Source organism: Anabrus simplex, chromosome 1 (assembly GCF_040414725.1).
Source record: "Anabrus simplex isolate iqAnaSimp1 chromosome 1, ASM4041472v1, whole genome shotgun sequence".
In the NCBI taxonomy this organism is placed as follows: Eukaryota; Metazoa; Arthropoda; class Insecta; order Orthoptera; family Tettigoniidae; genus Anabrus; species Anabrus simplex.
Window position 1 is genome coordinate 1168664339 of NC_090265.1, and position 19561 is coordinate 1168683899.

The 19561-nt window shown below is 39.4% G+C and overlaps 1 protein-coding gene across 2 annotated transcripts in view; it reads right to left on the minus strand.

Annotated features, from left to right (window-relative positions):
- The window catches only part of LOC136858150 (cytochrome P450 4C1), a 332613-nt gene that overhangs the window by 121268 nt on the left and 191784 nt on the right, over positions 1 to 19561 (minus strand). For both annotated transcript variants that reach the window (XM_067137477.2, XM_067137476.2), the window contains one exon: positions 16272 to 16384. In XM_067137477.2, coding sequence (XP_066993578.2) covers positions 16272 to 16384 — 113 coding nt within the window. The remainder of the gene's footprint in view (positions 1 to 16271; positions 16385 to 19561) is intronic.

Genomic DNA, 19561 nt, shown 5'->3' on the forward strand with positions numbered 1-19561 from the left:
ATCCGTTGGCACAAGTCACAGGTTTTTATGGTCATTCTGATGTCATTACGGAGGTATTCCCAGATAAACCTCTCCTTAATCACACTAGCCACTTTGTCTACTCCAGCATGTCCAGTGATGAAGTGGCAATGCCAGATGATGGCTTTCCGAAGTTTAGCCGGGGCATAAATCCTTTTAGCAGTCTTGGCTGTATTAATGTACTTGTAGAGTAGGTTATTGTCCCAAGAAAAAGATTGAGCTCCCTGCTCGATCCGAGCATAGTCTGGATCATGTTGTGGAATTGATCCTTCACAGAAGCGAATTATCTCTCTTAGCCTGTGGTCTCTCCGCTGGGCTTGGGCTAGATATCGAAGTTTCCTCAGAAATTCTTCTTCGTCACTATTAGTGACTGAAATTGGACAAGCTACAGCTGCATCGGAAGGATTCCGACTGAGAGCGTCGGCTAATATATTGTTCTTTCCAGATCGATGCACAATAGAGACATTGAATTGTTGGATGAATAATGCCCATCTGGTGACTCGTTCACTCGTAAGGTCAGAAGACAGAATGAAGGTAAGTGCCTTGTGGTCAGTGTAAACCGTGATTGAAAATCCAAAGACAAATTTTCCAATACAAAAGTGAGTACACAATCGCTAGGGCTTCTAGCTCCGTAATGGTGTATGACTTTTCATGAGCCCTAAGCTTACGACTCACAAATGAAATGAACAACTTGACATCGGGCCTATTAGGGTCGACTTGATAGAGGACGGCTCCAATTCCTATCTTACTGGCGTCACATTCAATATGGAAGGGCCATTCGTAGTTAGGATAGCAGAGCTGCACATAATTTTTGAGCATCCTTTTAGTAGCAATGAAAGACTGCTCACATTCAGTAGTCCACTTCCAGCGATTGTTTTTCTTCAATAATTCCTGGAGAGGCGCTACAGTTTCAGTGTACTGAGGGCAATGTTGTGAAAAGAATTGCAAAGTCCCAGGAATTGCCGCACTTGCTTAATCCTGCAAGGTCTAGGAAAATCTGTAATACATTGAATTTTAGCAGCATTTGGGCGGATGCCCTCTCCGCTAATCACATGCCCAAGAAAAGAAATTCCGTCTTGAAAAATTGACTCTTCTTCAAATTAATTTTAAAGTTCTTTTCCCTTAACTCCTTAAGTACAGTGTGTACATCTTCCAAATGCTGCTCCCATGTATCAGATGCTATCAAGATATCGTCCACATAAATAGTGGCGATGGCTTTCACTTCATCAGACAACTGGTTTTCCAATACTCTTATTAGAGCGGCTCCCGAGTTCTTAATGCGAAAGGGCAGTCGGTTGAAGACATAGGTAATATTGTCGAAGATAAATCCAGTGACGAGTCGGCTATGTTCATCCAGTACAATATGGAAGTAGGATGATGTCATATCCATGCCTGAAAAATATTTCTTTACAAAAAAATCGCTTAATGACATCTTTAAGCGGAGGAGGGTGGTCATACTCAAGGATCAGTCGATCATTTAAGGCACGAGCGTCCAAACACAAACGAAGCTTACCATCGGGTTTCCTTACTATGGTGAGCGGATTAATATAAGGAGTGACGCACTTGGAAATAATTCCATCAGCCTCCATCTGGCGAATCAGTGTCCTGGTTTCTTCCATGTACTTCTCGGGCACTGGATATGGTTTGCGCATATAAGGCGAAGTATCCTTGACGTGGAAGTGGTGCTGGAAATTCTTAATTTCTCCGGGCTTTTCATCAAAAACGTCCGAATAAGCCTGATAGATTTCTTCCTCTGCCGCTGCTATGTCAGGGTGGTGATCTGGCGCTTCAGTTACACTGGAGATATAAGTGAGAAAATCGGGCCCTTTGTCATGTAAAATTTCCTCAATGGGTCCCTCTTCATCGGGATCTCCTTCTTCTTCTGACACGGGTCACTCTTCTTCCTCGGGATCACCCTCTTCTCTCAATACCTGGTCGACTGGGGCGGCATCGCCAATCACACCATCGACTTGGGTATATGGTAAATCAACCCCTTGAAGCCTATAGTCTTCACCATCCACCAGCTGCAACTCTACAGACCCAATCCTACATAGATGAATGGTGTTGGCAGAGTAGTCAATAGTAGCCTTATACTTAGACAAAAAGTCTGAACCTAAGATAAGGTTGAATTTCATAGGCGAAACTATCAAAAAGACATGTTCCCACACTTCCTCATTAATTGTAAACTCAAGGAATACTTGCTACTTGAACTTAATATTCCGGTCAGGAATAATGCCCTTGATCTTTACTTGTGCAACTGGCAAAATCAGAAGATCACATTTATCCTTAATCAATGTTACCAGTTTGTCAGCAATTAGGGACACTTGCGCTCCCGAGTCCACCAATGATGATACTTGGACTCCCCCAGTGGTAATATTAATTATAGGCAAACCTCGTTGGACCTGTTGACGAATAGGTGACTTGTCCTCAAACAGTAAGTCATCATCGATGTGCCAATAATTTATTATATCGACGTGAAATGACCCGACCTCCTCATTTTCAGGCAATCTTGTTTTGGAAAAATTTACGTTTTTTGGTAACAGCACCCGTGGACTCAGGATTTTGTCCAAAGGTGTTGTTTATCTTATTATATTCTTGATATTCAAGAGAAGTCGCTCCAGGTTGATGACTCTCCTGTTTCAACTGATGGAGGTAGTCCTGTGTTTCCTTCCATCGTTTGTGTAAGTCCGGATTATATGAGTCTCTACTCTCTTTTTTCTTTCTTGTTTCAACCAAGTAGGTTTGGTTGGGTATGGCATCTGGCTACGGTATGGGCGTTTTCTATACCCTCTATACCGCGGAGGTGATGATTGAGTATCTCTCTCTTCCTTGTTATCCATTCGTTCTGGACTCTGGCGTGGTTGCTCAGAAGCATTAACCTGCACTGGGTGAGCAGCTATGTCTTTATTCTTGCTCGGTTTTAAAGTGCCCTGTGCATGAGCAGTATCCAGACGTCGTAATACAGCGTCGAATTGACCCAAGTTCTGTATGTTAGCAGCTACTAAATTTTCTTGGACGTGAGAAGGGTATTGCAAAGTAATAACCTGAATAAGTTCCTTCTCAGGCAAAGGAGGATCTAAGTATTGCATTTTCTTCAACTGGGATAGTAGAAAGTCTGCGTATCGAGAAGTATTGATGGAGGTGTTGCGTTTCTGCATTCCAAAAGCGATCAATTAACGCCTTCTCAAAGTCAGAATATGCCTTGAAATTGGACTTGAATACAGAAAACCAAGAAAGAGCTTTGCCTTCTAGTAGTCGGGCAACTGTCCTTAGCTTTCTATCTTCGCCAATCTTATGTTCTTGAAAATATTCTGCTACATTAATCAGAAATTCCTTAGCAGTAGTCTTCTTTACCGGAAATTTTAGGAGGTTTTTCCTCTTGGATTTTAACAATAGTCGTCTGGTACGATGTTCCTTCGACTCCTTCTATCGAACCAGAGATAGGTCTGGAAGTATCTCAAATTTCAAGATTAACGACCTTAGTGGCTAATTGTTCGAGATTACTTTTGACATCTCCTAATTGGAGTTTGACTACTCCTTCGACTTGTTTGACATCGTTCTTCAATTCGGTTTTAAGTTCACCCACATCTTTGCAAATACGACTAATTTGTGTGGTCGTATTATCTGCTTGCTGAGTGAATCGTTTGTCAAACTCGCCCTGCTTACATTTTAATAGAGCAACTTCGTTTCCAACTCTGGAAATGTCATTCTTAACTGTCTCTCTTAAGGTATCTTGGACGGAAACAATTTTGGCCTGCATTTGCGAAAGCTGACCATGAGACTCCTGAAATTCGGCCTTGAATTCCTCAATGCCCTGTGAAAGTTGTTGAACGGAAGGAGCAACCTTCTTTAAATCTTCCTTAACAGCTTCTAAGACTTGGTCTTTAATAGTGGTTTTAATTTCTTCGATATTGCGAGTAAATTGGGAATGAATCTCAGTGAACCTTTCTTCTATTCGAACACTTGCCTGCTCAAAACGAGATTCTAATTTTGTGTTCATTTACGTAAATTGGGATTGAACCACGTCATGTAGACGCTTATCTAACCTGGCGTCAGCTTCAACTAACCGCCTGTCTAGGTTGGCAAGAGTGGCTTCAGTTTAGCTAATCGCCTATCTAGGTTGGTATTGGATTCTGTCAAATTATTTAACTTAGCATTTGATTCAGCTATTAGGTTGGCAAGAGTGGCTTTAGTTTTAGTATTAGCTTCAACATTTGCTTGGGCTAAGTTACTTAAACGCTGGTCTACATTGGCAAGATTAGCATTAGTTTGAACGTTGCCTGAGCCAAGCTGGAAAGATTAGTATTAGCTTCAGTGAGGCGTCGCTCTAAGCTAGCACATGTTGCAGTAAGCCTAGTCTCTAAATTGGCGTTAGCCTCATTCATATTAAGCCTAAGGGCTTCAATTGCTGCTAAGATATTTTCCATGTTGAGAGTAATGAATGAGTGTCAATATGTGACACTTAGAGAATTGCAAATATAAATTGAAATATCAATGGCTTTAAAGTTCAAAAGCACTCAGTTCATCATATATCAGCACATAGAAATCAACCATATGACACAGAACACATAAAACACAAATTATTTGCCACGTCCAGGGCATAAATTTCACTTTGCAAATAAAGAAAGAAAGAAAGAAAGAACACCAAGTCCAGGGTGTTATAATTGTCTCTTAATTGATAGCACAGTTGACCTAGCTATCGAGCCCCACGTTGGGCGCCACGTATACTTCCCCCTCTCTGTACCAGTAAAAGAGCCCGACTCTCAGATTAAATTTTAAAGTAGCATGAAATAGAGTTATCAGGGCGAAAAACTGGATTAATTGTAGCTAGGGCTCGGTACAGGAGGTAGGGTCCTATCTACAGAAAAACTTTGACTTTGATTGTATAAGAGTTTATTCAAATAAGTCATGACTTTGCACATCACCTCTAAGTAGAAATGGACTGTCTTCCTCGTATTCCAATAGTATGGCTCGGGTTCTCCAGGTCACCAAGCCAAGCTGGTTGAAGCACGTTCCAGAAGACTCCAGGGATTCCGGGGACTCCAGATACTCCAGACAGAGGCAGCTGGACTGTCTGGATTGACGGCAAGTAGAGATGTCTCGAACTCTGAGGCTCGGGTTGAACCCCGATGATCCAGGCGATGTTGTAGATAGTCATGTACTACCTCAGCCCAATGTGACTGACAGGATTGATGTTCCCAAGGTCACTAGTAGCACTGAGTCCATGAACACCTTGGATGATCAACTTATAAGCAGAGATCTTGATAATTGTACATCAAGACTTCCAACACTCCTAAAATGATATGAGTGGTATTACTAATTTTAGAGTTCATCACTAGGAAAATCTTCGTCTCTGAATAACGTTTGGCAACGAAAAATACAAGTCCCTTCTTGTGAAATTATAGTTAAACTCAAAGTTCATTACTGGCGAAGGTGCAAGTCTTTGCCTAAACTCGAACGAAAAAATACAAGTCCATTCACTTGGAAGTCTGAATATATTTAAAGTTAATCACTGGTGAAATTCATAGTGTTTGAGTGACCACTGACGAAAACACAAGTCCATTCACATAAATAAATTCACTGACGAAATTTATAAGTCTTTTAAACCAACACTGGCAAATGTACAAGTCTTTGAGTAAATGCAAGTGAAATCCTAACTTTGTTCAAAGCCGTTGGAAAGTTAAAGTTCATCACTAGCAATGTTAATCAATCACTGTCTATTAGAAGAATGAGTTCCTCAACAGTTGCAAATATTCCACGTAAATAACACAAGTCCATTTTACGAACACTTAGAAAATTTCCAATCTCGAATACTCGTAAATAATACAAGTCCATTCAATGATCACGTAGAAAAGTTCTGATCTCGAACACATGAAAATAATACAAGTCCATTCAGTGAACACTTAGAAAAATTCCAGCTTCGAAGACACGTAAATAATACAAGTCCATTTAGTGAACACTTAGAAAAGTTTCAGTCTTGAAGGCACGTAAATAATACAAGTCCATTCAATTAACACTTAGAAGAATTCTGGTCTCGAACCCATGTAAATAATACAAGTCCATTTCACGAACACTTAGAAAATTTTCTACAACACTCGAAGTCTTATGAGTCCACTTATAGTACTTGGAAGAATCGTCTTCCCACACTTGTATAATGACAGAGTTCCACGATGATAGTAGCAGCAAGAGTGTCCCCGCTGACTACTCAGCTGAGACTGTGTGAATAGGCTACAGTAGGTCCTCCTTTTATTCGATTCGGGACGTCTACGTCATAATACGGTTTGATTGAATATCTCCCGAATCCCTCGATGGATTTGCTTGAAACTCGAGCATTGGGACGTTTAGGTGATCCCAAACAAGATGACATATCGCTCGATTCGCTAGCACAATTATTATAGAAATTTCCAAATTTTCTCCATCGAACTCTCTAGAACAAGTGACGTGGAATCCAGAAAATACCAGTCAAGGCTGGTAACACGTGTTGAGACGAGTGGGCGGTCTAGCTAGCCCCTGTGGCTACGTCACAGCTCACAGTCGTCACATACTCGCTAGCTGGTCCTCGCTGCTGGTAAACAAACCAGGCGCGCTCGGAACATTACGCGTGGTAAATAAACGTAACTTATGCTCAAAAAATACTTATGTACAGGTCGTAACCGGTACAGTATACCTAACCTAAACCTTGTAAATCTTTCATTTATTATGTTTAATATATTTTAAGTATATTTTATTAAATGTTTAGTATGGTTAACATACAATTTCCCTGTAAATATGTATTGTAAATTCACATAAACTCAAATCTGTTCAGTTGAAAACTGTAGAAAACACTGTAATATTTGTATAAGTTATTGGGTATGATCCACTATCATTCTGATACATATGGGGGCTTCTGGAAACTTATCGTAATGTTTTACTAGCCAGATACATTCAGAAACTTTATGAATTATGTAGAATCCGTCGTTATGGTTTGTATATATGTAATAGAATATTCGAGTTTAATCTACTCCAATTGACAACCGGTTAATCAGTTCTTCCTTGTATGTTAAGATGTGTTCCTTTTAGAGTGCTGCAAGGACATATTCAGAAGTTAGAGATTTCTAGACTGTTTGTCGAGTATATATATATATTTCGAGTGACAGGCCGAGAGGCCAGTGAGTTAGTGAGTAATTAGTCTCAGTGTGCGGACTTGTTGATATCTGTACTTGTCAGGATCAACATATAATTTCCCTGTAAATATGTACCGTAAATTCTTATAACCTCAAAATCTGTTCAGTCGAAAACTGTAATATTCGTATATTGGACATGATTCACTATCATTCTGATACATGCGGAGGCTTCTGAAAGCTTACCGTAATGTTTTATTATCCATATACTTGTAGAAACTTTAGGAATTATATAGACTCCTTCATTGTGATTTGCTTATATGTAAACGAATATTCGATTTTAATCTACTCCAATCGATAACCGGTTGACCAATTGTTGCTTGTATGTTCAGATGAGTTCCATTTAGAGTGTTACAAGAACCTTTCCAGAAGTTAGAAATTTCTAGACTGTTTGTCGAACAGTATATATATCGAGTGACAGGACAACAGACTGAGAGGCCAGTGAGTATATACTACGTGCATGGTCAGTAAACACTTCTCAGTGCTAGCTCTTTTCCAGGTTTCTATTTCAGGAGGACAAGGATGGATTCGCTTTTGATCCCAGCAACACCGGCCGACTACGACTTCATGGCTGAGGTAGAGGACTACCGAATGAGGCTGTGCTCGGAGCCCATCCCCGACTTTCGCCTCTCGGCGCCGATAGTATACAACCAGTGAGGGAAGTACACCTACAGGCAGACACGATTGTTACAATCGATCTCCTTACAGTGGTAGCCGAGCACACTGAAGAGAAGACGATAACCGAGCTCGTCCACGAGATCCTTGGCTGGGCGGTCATCATCCGCTCTAGAGACCCAAGCCACATCCACGTCTACGAGTGTATGGTGTCTCAACACATCCAGGTTGTCCGGCTACCGGGTCTCAGAGCTGGACGACACAGGTAGCCAGGAGACAGCAACCCAGACGTCATAGGTGACGTCTACCATAGAGACACAGACTGCCAGGAGGCAGAGGCACAAGCGGGTGGACGCGGACCCAAGCTTCTTGGCTCCCCCGGAACCGAGAACTGAGGAGGATGGCAGCGCTCCCGAGCGTCCCAACCTAAGACGGCCATACTTCACAAAGTACACGCAAACTGACAAGGCTGCCAACCAGGAACGTCCACCACCTGCCCGGGCCACCCAGGGAAGGCCCCGGTCTAAATCCAGGAAAGCGCCTCAGATGGCGGACGGCAGCACAGCAGTGGAGGAGGACGCCCCCTCGCGTTTGGAGGCCACTATCCAGGCCCGGCCTGCCAGCGTGTCTGTCGAGGTGCAGACAACGATGTGCGCCCCACAGGACAGGGAATGCAGTCGGGTCTATACCGAGAAAGTGGTCAATCTGCCATGCATTACTTAACACGCTACCTCGCTATAGGTCCCCACCACGTTGCCCTCCAGACCCACCCCCAGCAATTCCCCCGTAGGCGGTTCCTTCCCAAGCCCCTCCCCTCCCTTCCCATCCTACCCTCTCCTTCCTATAACCAGCTCCAGTTGTCAACTCCTCTCCATAGAGTAAGCTTCTTGGCACGCTGCGGCAAGGTGAGTCTGACACTATAACTCTCTATACCTTTTCTCCATACGACTTGCCCTTTATAGTATATCAATTCCCTTTTTTCTCTAGGTTTCACATTCCGCTTGAACTGAGGAATCTCGGTCCTACATACCATCCTAGGACCTACATGTATATTGAAAACCACCTTTCGACGTGTATAGTACAAACACAAGATAAGAAAGACTATCCCGCTAACAGTGCTCAGATTACTTTTCAGTGCTGCATTCCCTTATAAATAAGACACTTAACAAGATTTCAACGCGTTCATCAACTTTTATCATATCATTGCTCAACTTTTCGGACAGTGCCTCTTGACAACAAAAACTACCACGCTGCCAACGCGTAACAATTTTCATACATTTTATATAAACTATTTTAAATGTGCACCGTTATACTAACATTTTTACCTAGCGTGTGTATATTGTTGTTATATGTGCATTCATTTTCTTGCTTTGTTTTATGAAAGGCTGATGATGACACTGAAAACATGTCGAAACCGGTACCTTCATATAATATTAATAAAAATGTTGTAGTATAACGTATGAGCAACAGTTTTGTATGTATTGAAAAGGTGGATTTCCTTACATTAAAATTACTTGTGTGATCCTCAGTTCAATACGGATCAACGATGAAGTTTTTAACTTTAGATAAAAAAAGTGGAATCAGAGATGAAGATTATTGCAGATGATGTTATTCCGTGAAAAGTAATAAATAAGTTTCAAAATTGTGAGAAACTGAAAAATGACCTCGATAATGTTGTGAGATTGACCGTAGGCAACGATATGATGATAAACGGGGTTAAAAGTCAGGTTATGATTTTCACAAATAGGAAAAGTCCTCTCAGTTTTAATTAATGCATTGATGGGTTGAAAGTTCCTTTTGGGGATCATTGTGAGTACCTAGCTGTTAATATAAGGAAAGATCTTCATTGGGGTAATTACATAAATGGCATTTTTAATAAAGGGTACTGATCTCTGCACATGGTTTTGAGGGTATTTAGGGGTTGTAATAAGGTTGTAAAAGAGAGGGCATATAAGTCTCTGGTAAGACTCCAACTAGAGTATGTGTGGCAAGTGCATTATCATGAAAAAAACAGTAGAATTGCAATTTGGTCATCAAGAAAGGACAGCAGGATTTCATTTCTTTGGTATTTTTTTATTTTGAGAAATGAAGAAATAAGAACTCTGGACTCTGCTGGAATATTTCTTTTATGTAATTTAAATGTTTGAACATTGCAAGATGCAAAAGTATTTTAAAGTGATTTTTTTGTATAAACTTCATGTAATTCTGTATGTCAGAATTGTAATCTGATGTAAAATTTTGTAAGGTGCTTTATTTTGAAGCATCCTATACCGCACGCGTGGTTACCGATGTTGAAACAGGTGATGTAATTCCTCTCGCATCATTAGGCCAGGAAATGACCATATATGGTCATGCAATTGTACTGGCAAAGGGGAATCTAGTGTAAGTTTGATCTTCTTGGTTAATTGTGATCGGGCCATTTCCGGTCCTCTGCCGGCTTTGGGAAAATGATGCATGTGCTCGGCGTCTTTTCCATCTGACCGTCCTCGAGTACAGTTGTGCTCCTTATTGGTAAGTGCCATTTCCATTGCCATTTCAATGTTTTCTGATTTCGTTTGATTTAATTTAACTCCTTTGGTATTTCGGTATTTTCTCGCTAAATAAAATTTTTAAAGTTTTGTTTTAACGTGTTTGAATGTGCCATAGATTCTCGTAGGTTGTAAATTCAAATCGTTTACCTGCATTTTAATTGACAAGTCATATGTAATTCTACATATGTTTAACTTGTGTTTTACTAAAGGATTTAAGCATCATGATTATGTTTTCGCCTTGGTTAATCAACCTGTATCTGTCGTTGAAGTAAGCATCAGTTGCTATGTAAGTTAACTTGCTTTTGTAAAACTTTCTTTGTTATTTGTAATATAGTTGAGCTAGAGGGTGTTTCTTGTAAGTCTTTTCTCCCCCATAAAGCCATACCTTTCCATGGACCTCCTAGGGTTCCTGCACCTTCCACAATCCTTCTTAGTTGTCATTTTTAGGCCTGTAAGAGTTCCCTTTTATATGATTTAATTTTGCGTATTGAAAGTTATCCGTCACGTTTCCATGCTCCGATGTGTAATCGCCGCCACGGTGTTATTTTACTATTTCCTTATTCATATATTGTGTCAATATTTATTATTATTATTATTTTCGCATTATTATTATTATTATTATTATTCTATTTATTATTAGTATGTGTAGGCGTAATTATCTCGATTACGGTTACAGTACGGTTCCAGTGTATGGGACGCTCTCCAGGATTACTTGATTCAAGAACTGGAAAAAATCCACCAAAGAAAAGCAGCTTGATTTCTTCTGGGTTTTGTCTGACAAAAGAGTAGTGTTACAAAAATGCTGCAAAACTTGGCCTGGGAAGATTTGGGAGAAAGGAGACAAGCTGCTCGAGTAAGTGTATGTTCCAAGCTGTCAGTGAAGAGATGGCGTGGAATGACATTTGTAGACGAATAAGTTTGAGTGGTGTCTTTAAAAGTAGGAAAGGTCACAAAATGAAGATGGGCCACTGCCTTAAAAGCAGATCAGTAGTGATTGATTGAATCCAGGCTGACATTTGTTGCACTCAGGCTAAATATTATGTTACAAGTATCACTCTCCAGATACCTATATAATGTATGTATGTTCAGTCCGTCAACGGTGCCGCTGGTGAGATCCTCAACAGCTCTGCCATCATCTGTCATAGATGGCCTAGACATCACTGAAGAGGCGTACTAGCGAAATGAGGAGTGAGGTAGTTTCCCGTTGCTTTCCTCACCGAGCCAGATATGCTATTACATATCAGTCTGCCAAGCCCACTGAAATGCATACACCAACTGACCCTATGAACAACATTTTCACACCATTCATAGCAGGGACTGGCTGCATAAGGATTGGCATTACTAGCGTCGCTCATACCTCAGTCACTTTCATATTGTCAAAGCAAAGGATAAGACAGAGACACATCTATGAAAGTAAAACAATTACTCTAGCCTATACCAGAAGACAGTGCACAGTAAACACTAGGTCCTGCCAGCAAAGGCATACCTATATAATACCTAAATAATAATTAGATATCATTACATATATTTTAGTGTGTAATAGATCAGAATGGATGAATACCTGCAGCAGCAAATAGAGCAGAAATCCAATAAATCTCCATTCACCCATTAGTGCTTATAGTTGTCATAGACATGACAAATATGTAATTTTCTAACAGGCATAGAAGAGTCAAATTATGATCAAGAGGTGAGGGAAAAGATCCATACATATTTGTGCTACATAATAATTGTCCCAGTTTCATTCTTTCTTTACCACTGTTATGACAATGTACCTATCTATCAAGAATAAATATGCAAAAATTGATAAAGGTTTTGCATAAGTACATTATTATCTGTACATAAATAGTTATTTAGCATTTAAACTCAAGACACTTCAATAATTCTCTGTGAAAAAGTGTATGTAAATGATAACTAAAATTAGTTGAGCTATGTCGACTGTTACTTTAGAGTTGCCATATGGGCAAGCAAGGTGTTTATAAGCTGTGATATAGGTCTATGCATTTTTTTCATAAGGAGAGGATTTTCACTTGCTGAAACCTTGGATTATAATAAACAAGGCATTAGTAGCAATGATATTTTCATGCAGCATTCAGAAACCAGTTTTGTTTCTTTGCAATTTGCTTTAAGTTTCGTTTTGAAGGAGGCCTATTCAATCTGGCAAGACTTCTCTCACAAAGACGTACTCTTGTTACCAGGGTGACAGAACTGTATGCCGGTGACACCGCATCTCCTGCTCTAACACTTGCAGAACTACAACAAACAGTCAACTGCTTTAAAAATGCATGTGATTGGTTTGATCTTCTTACAAAATTGTACAAAATCTATTTTAATCCTCCTAGTCAATACTATATACAGTATAGTATACTACACTATAAGAATTTCAACTGTCAATACAGATTCAACAATGAGATTCATAATCTGTAATGCTTTGGTCTTGCCATTAATATGAAAAAAGGTACTCTCACAACCTGCCCCAGGATCTATTCTTCCTGAGTTCAGTATCTCCATCTTAGACAGAACACTGGAGCAGGTTGATCACTTTTTATATCTTGGTAACATCTTGTCTAAACTGTGTACCTGCGAACAATATGTAGACATAAGAATCGGGGCTACTCATGCAACATTTGGACGGTTAATGCACAGAGTCTTTTTGAATAACGACCTAAAACTGCATATCAAACTCATGATGTACAAAGCTACTGTATGGCTGTGAAACTTGGACACTTTACTGCCATGATATCAAAACATTTGAGCGCTTCCACCAACAAAAAATGAGATACACCTTGAATATTAAGTGGGAGGACTATGTGACCAACACGGCAGTTCTTGAAAAAGCGCAGCTAAATAGCATTGAGGCAACAATCATCTTTCATCAAGTGAGGTGGTTAGGCCGTGTTCACCGTATGAGTGATACTAGGCTTCCCTGCCTAATTCTTTATGGTGAACTTTGCTCTGGCAGTAGACCTCATGGAGCCCCCTCTTAAGTTTTTTTAAGGACTAGCTGATACACATCATGAAGACAACTGATATAAATACACAAATATGGCAAGAATGTGCTGTGGCCGTTCACTGTGGCAGAACACTACATCCACCGCTGTCAACTTGTTCGAAAGAGAATGCCGCAGGCATCAAGAGGCCAAGCGATAAGCAAGAAAGTTCCGTCAGTTACAACCCCAACCTTCTGCATCCATTCAGTGTGATTTGTGTGGGCGTATGTTTTATGCCTAGATTGGTCCGTTTAGTCATCGCAAATAGCACATGTACTGTGTGTGACCACAAGGATCCTGAATTTTACTAAATAATTTTACTAAATAAAACTATTCGTATGCACAAGAAAAAAATGCTTGGACTTTATGGAATGCAACAAATTCTAGGGGATTATCACACAAAGTTCATTAGATTAACAATTATGAAACATAAAGATAGTGGTGGACAATGCTTAATGAGTTTTGTTTTCTGACTGAGTTCCTTTCTGAGAAATATCGAAATGGAATAAGTGTAAAATGAATTTATCATTTATACTTCTTCTAAATAACCCAACAAACCCTCAAGACAAAGCAAAGAAAACTAATTTAATTCATTCATTTTTTCAATCAATTATACTTTCTTGTAGTAGGCTATTCCATTGTCTCACTGTGGGATGGCTTTTAAGGGGCGAGAGAGAGAAAGATGGCCTAAGTGCATTTGCTGATCATAATGGGACACAACTATTCTAATGTTCAGCTTGTAAGCTGGTCCATACAGTGGTGTTCGTCTGTTCTTGTGTTCCACCTGTGAGAGGACATTTAGGACTGAGCTCTGTCTCAGTGACATATTGTAACGCAGAGTGATGAAAGGCCATTTGCTTGTCTAATTTGCGACACTCTATTGAGATTGCACATTGCAGGGTACAGTGATGAAAAGTCTTCTGTTTGTCTAATATGCATAAACTGAGTTGATCTGCTCACGTTATCTAATAAAGAAACTATTATAGTTTAATTTTGAGTCCACCTTGTCAATACACCTTATAATGATAGAAAATATTAATTTAACATACATGTTTCGGGAAAGTCATCCATTCCCTTCATAGATTCAGACAAGTCAATACAGGATCAAATAAAATACCTATTATGGTTAAGTTTGTCAACACTGCTCACGTTGTGCAGGAAGAAGTTATTTATACAGCCGATGACGGTGGCTTTACATCTCACCAACACAGATGGGTATTTGGCAATGATGGGATAAGAAAGGGTTATGAGTGGGAAGGAAGCAACCATGGTCGTAATTAAGGTACAGCCCAAGCATTTGCCTGGTGTGTCAGAAAGAAGTATGGATACAGATGAGGATTCAGATGAAGAGAGTAAGAGGTAAGTTACATTTTGTGAATGTTTGACTTAGCTATTCAGAACAGCTGGATTTTGTACAACAAAACAAATAAGCAGAAAATGTCCCTACTAGAATTCATGACAATGTGTCTAATGTGTATAGCTGGAAGACCATCTGCTTTGCTTGGCATCACCTCAAAATAGTCAGATATCAGATTATGTGAGATGGCAGGATGGAGCACACATCAGAGAAGAGGAAAAGAAGATGGGCTCACACAACTTCCAAGTCATAGTGAGAACATAATGTTCTAAATGTGACACTGGTTTGTGCAATGACTGCTCATTGCCTTTCAATCTTGCTAATTTGTGCATAGTGTTCTTTGTCCTAGGCTATATTTCTGCCTGATTATTGTTTATAAGGTGGCTTAAATTTTCTGATGATGGTGATGCTTGTTGTTTAAAGGAGCCTAAAATCTAGGCCATCGGCCCTTAATGGTACAAAATGTTGTGACAATTTAAAAATCCATAATCCTCCACTGAACAGAATTCGAAAATGTGAGGACAAAGAATGAATGGATGGATATGAAGTTAAAACAATCAGTGGATCCGACCCGCAATGCCCCAAATTCCAAGAAACTAGTGTTAAACAAGAGTATTGACCAAGGGACTGCTTCTAAAGCACAATACTGAATCGATGATGCTTGTAGTCAAAAAGGGTCCAAAATCCAGGTCATCGGCCCCTCCTAATGGTACTTATCGCTAGGAAAATAGAACAATGCTATTTGTCATGTTGCGGTACCAATCAAAAGTAGCGTAGACTCGCAGTATTCCACACATTATGGTACTACTCACAGGTAATGAAATTAGCACATGTAACCCAGACCTATGGTGTTTCGCCCACTGCAGTGCTATTTACGGGCAATGCAAACCTATACAGGCAACGCAATGGCGTTCCTCACATTAGTGGACTAACCACAGGGACACGCACTATCCTGCGGTGTTCCTCACATAGTGGGTACTAAGCACAGGCAAGGCAGAACCATGGTGTTGCTCATCCCATGGTGTTGCTCATATAGGGGTGTGAATCACAGGTACTTTAAAATGCATCCTTAGCCACACACTGTTGCTACTAATCACAAACCTATTTCGTACCTAACGTAGTGGTACTACGCGCAAGTAAAAGCGATCCATGGTGTTCCCTGCATGATGGTACTAATTACAAGTAGTATCATGGTTCTAACGTGATCATCCCTTGGTCGCCCCTCTTAGACCCTCTTACGACAGGCAGGGGATACCGTGGATGTATTCTTCGGCTAAAATTTTCTAGTAGGCCTATTCCATACACCAAGTAAACACAGATCTCCATACAGTGAAATTACTTCAAGTAAGCACTTAAGATTTTCAAGGGGCAACTGCAAATTTCTCAACAAGTATGCATGATAAAATGACAAAATCGACTTGTATTATGTTCTGTAATGCCTCAGAATACAAATCAAGCAAGAAAGGTAAAAAGTTTTTAAAACAATTTAGGTGCTAATGGGAAAAGTATCAGTCAGTTTCAAGAGTATATAGAGAATTTCTGAGGTGAGTTTAAACTTTTTCTAGTACATATCTTTCTATAATAAAAATAAAAATTAATTTACCTCAAACATAAAAGTGTCCACTTCCTCTTGAATGTCACGATCAGTCAACGTGTGCTCTTTCTCAGATATTTCAATCAGGAGATCCAGAAATGCTAAATGTTTCCTCTTGCTCACTAAAAATATATCACATTTTGTAAGGTTAAATATTCACTCAAAAAAGGGATTAAATTTACCTCCAGTCTAAGATTGATTGATTGATTGATTGATTGATTGATTATTTGATTGATTGATTGATTGATTGAATGCATTCATGTTCTAATTAAACTTAACTTCTATATTATCAGTTCCAAAATGTAAGAATTTGAAGTTAGTTTAAAATACCTAATTACACTCAATATATTACAAATCAATTCCTGACAATACATAGTATTTACAGCATACTGTGCTTTTTGGTATGAGAAAGAAGAAATTTGTTACTTTCATTGACATGTCTCGGTCTCATCCTTGGCTTTAACAATATGAAAATGACTGAGGTATAAGTAATGCTGGTACCTGATACAATTCCTCATGTAACCAGTCCCTGTGCTGAATGGTGTAAAAGTGTAACTCAAAGGGTCAGCTGATGCGAGCATTTCACAGGGCTTAGTAAACTGCTAGGTAATAGCACCTTCTGTCTCACCGAGAGCCTCCAGGTTGAAAACTTAACATAAGGCAAGATTGGGTGATGCACCGCATTGGTAGACTTGCCGCACATCCTTCAATTTGAAAGTTTGGGGCTGGATGTCACTATATGTGCTAAGGGTAGTTGCGTTAGCTCAGCACCAACGACTTTCATCACTCGAGTGCATGATTTCTCGTATAGTTTCAATGTGTTGCTGGTTTTAAACATGAAAGTACAATATTTTCCTTGCGAAAATTTTAGGGACTCCTTAAATTATTGTTTTTTTTGTGTGTGTGTGTTTTCTCAATTATTTTGCATGAGTAAGCTGCAGAGAGTACAATGGTGCACCGAAAGACTAATTAACCATCACTCCCCCTCCCATCCAACAAGGTTATCTTCCATTGAGACAATAGCCTAACAAACTGACCTGATCTTTCTCTGGAAATCCCTCTCTACCTCTATAGAATTTGACCCCTTCCAACGCCTATCGCTTGGTTATCACTCAGCTCAGAGGGGCGGTGGAGTTACCCTTTGTCTGCCTTTTAGAGGGGTCTCTATTGGTGTTCCACAAACCTATGGAACTCGCTGTTGAGAGGATGTCAAGAGCTTGCCTCTTCCAAAATTTCAAATGTATATAAAGAAAAATGTAATTTAATGAAACTGCCTTATGTGCCTGTGAGTGTGTGGGTGAATGAGTGAATCATTGGTAGAGTGAAAGGAAGTACGTGAGTACAGGAATGATCGAATGAATGAATGAATGAATGATTAGCTAACTATCGACAGACAGAATGAACGAGCAGGAGGAAATTATATGTATATCTTGCACAGTACTATTTAAGTATTTTGTAAACAATGTAAATATGAGTTTTATAAGATCTAATCTTAAGGTAGGTCAAGGGACCATTTTATATGTACATGGGGGCTCTCTTTCTCTAGACCTTCCATATTTCTGTACAGAAATGTGGTAAATAAATTACTAATACTATTTACTAGTTTTAATATATAGTACTGGATGTTGTGAAGGTTCTGCATAAGGAGTTCGCCATTACTACAACAATACAGCCTTGAAAACAGGGTGCAGCATCTGTGCCGTAGGTTTAAGTCATGTGACGCAGAGCTCTCACGGGCGACAAGTCGCACCGTATTTTGAGTTTTATAGTGTATGAAATAGCTTTCCATTACTTTTCAGTTATAACTTTAATAATGTGAACAGAATATTAAAAAGGGAAGAAGAAAAGCAATGTGGCCAATTAAAAATTAAAATTTTATTATTATTTTATCTGCTTCTCTTTTCTTTCTAAAGAGTTTGAAATAGTCTGACCTCTTTCCTCTTGGGAGCATATAGACTAAAATTTCTGCTCAAGTCTACTGGCTGTATATGTCCTTATATGACATTTGCTTATGGAGATTAACAGTATAAATCACCATTTTTTCACTGATATGCATATTGACATCATCTGGTGAGCTTTCCTATAATATTTTCAACGCCTTGAAACCTCTTAAATACTTGACTCACTGTCACTTTGAAATACGATAATGCTTGGCGCAGAAGCATGGCACAGTGCAGTTTGAATGAAAGAGAAGTAATTAAGTTGTAATAAATCAGACTATAACAGCACTAAATCAGACTGAAATGAGTGAAGTGACAGTGGACGCATAACATTAGGAATGGGAGTGCATGGTGGGCAGGACCAAGTAACGGGCGACAAAACACACCAAATTGCATGCCCTCTTTCTCATGAACTAATTGTCCCATTAATCTGGGAGTTATGCTAAATGAATCTTTGAACTATTGTTCCTGGTTCTTCCATTCAAAGTTTCCAAGGCAATGATTTTCCTCGTTTTTGTAGGATTGTGAAACAACCCATGCAAATACAAGAACGTCTCTTTCACTTTGTCTAAAATGTAGAAGGTCTCGTCTCTATTAGTAGACTACAAGGTAAATATAAAGTCAATATCAACTGCATTATTTTGAGTCTCTACTGTAAACATTTGAAAATAATCTGAGCTAAACTATTGTAAGAGTGAACTTTTAAACAGATCACAGCATTTTCTCAGTGCTCACACCTGAATCGGCTTCCTCCACTGAGTAATGTTGTTGAGTACGTTCATGAAGTTTAATTATTTATTGAATTTACATTTAATCATTCTATAATAGTACGTAACATATTTATCAAATGTTTTGTACATATTCTCCACACTAGATATTATAAAAGTTCGTATTTCTATGAATGCTAGTCTATCATTTCTACCTCATTGAGTCATCTCTCTCAGGTGTGCAGCATATCACCGTCCTTGTGGAAACTCTCCCGTTACACACCTTCTAGACTTTGGTTCATAATGGATCTAAATGAGTTTTATGTAGCAAACTAAGTGTTAAATAATCAAGCACACATGCTGTTCTTCCCTTTCTGCAAGAAGTTGTCAATCCCAAACCCTTACTAAAAATACATGCACTTAATAGAAACATGTGGCGCATCATCCGGTCTTGCCCCATACATCACTTTATATTTTTATAGCAGCCTTCGCTTTAGTCCCAGATTCGATTTCTGGTCAGGTCAGGGGTTAGAGCACATCTGGTCCATTCCTCTGGCTGAATGTATGTGTTTATCTTAACATATAGACCTACCTCTTCATTTACCTAGTTATAGACAACACAAACATTTTTGGACCTGGATTTTATTTCCAT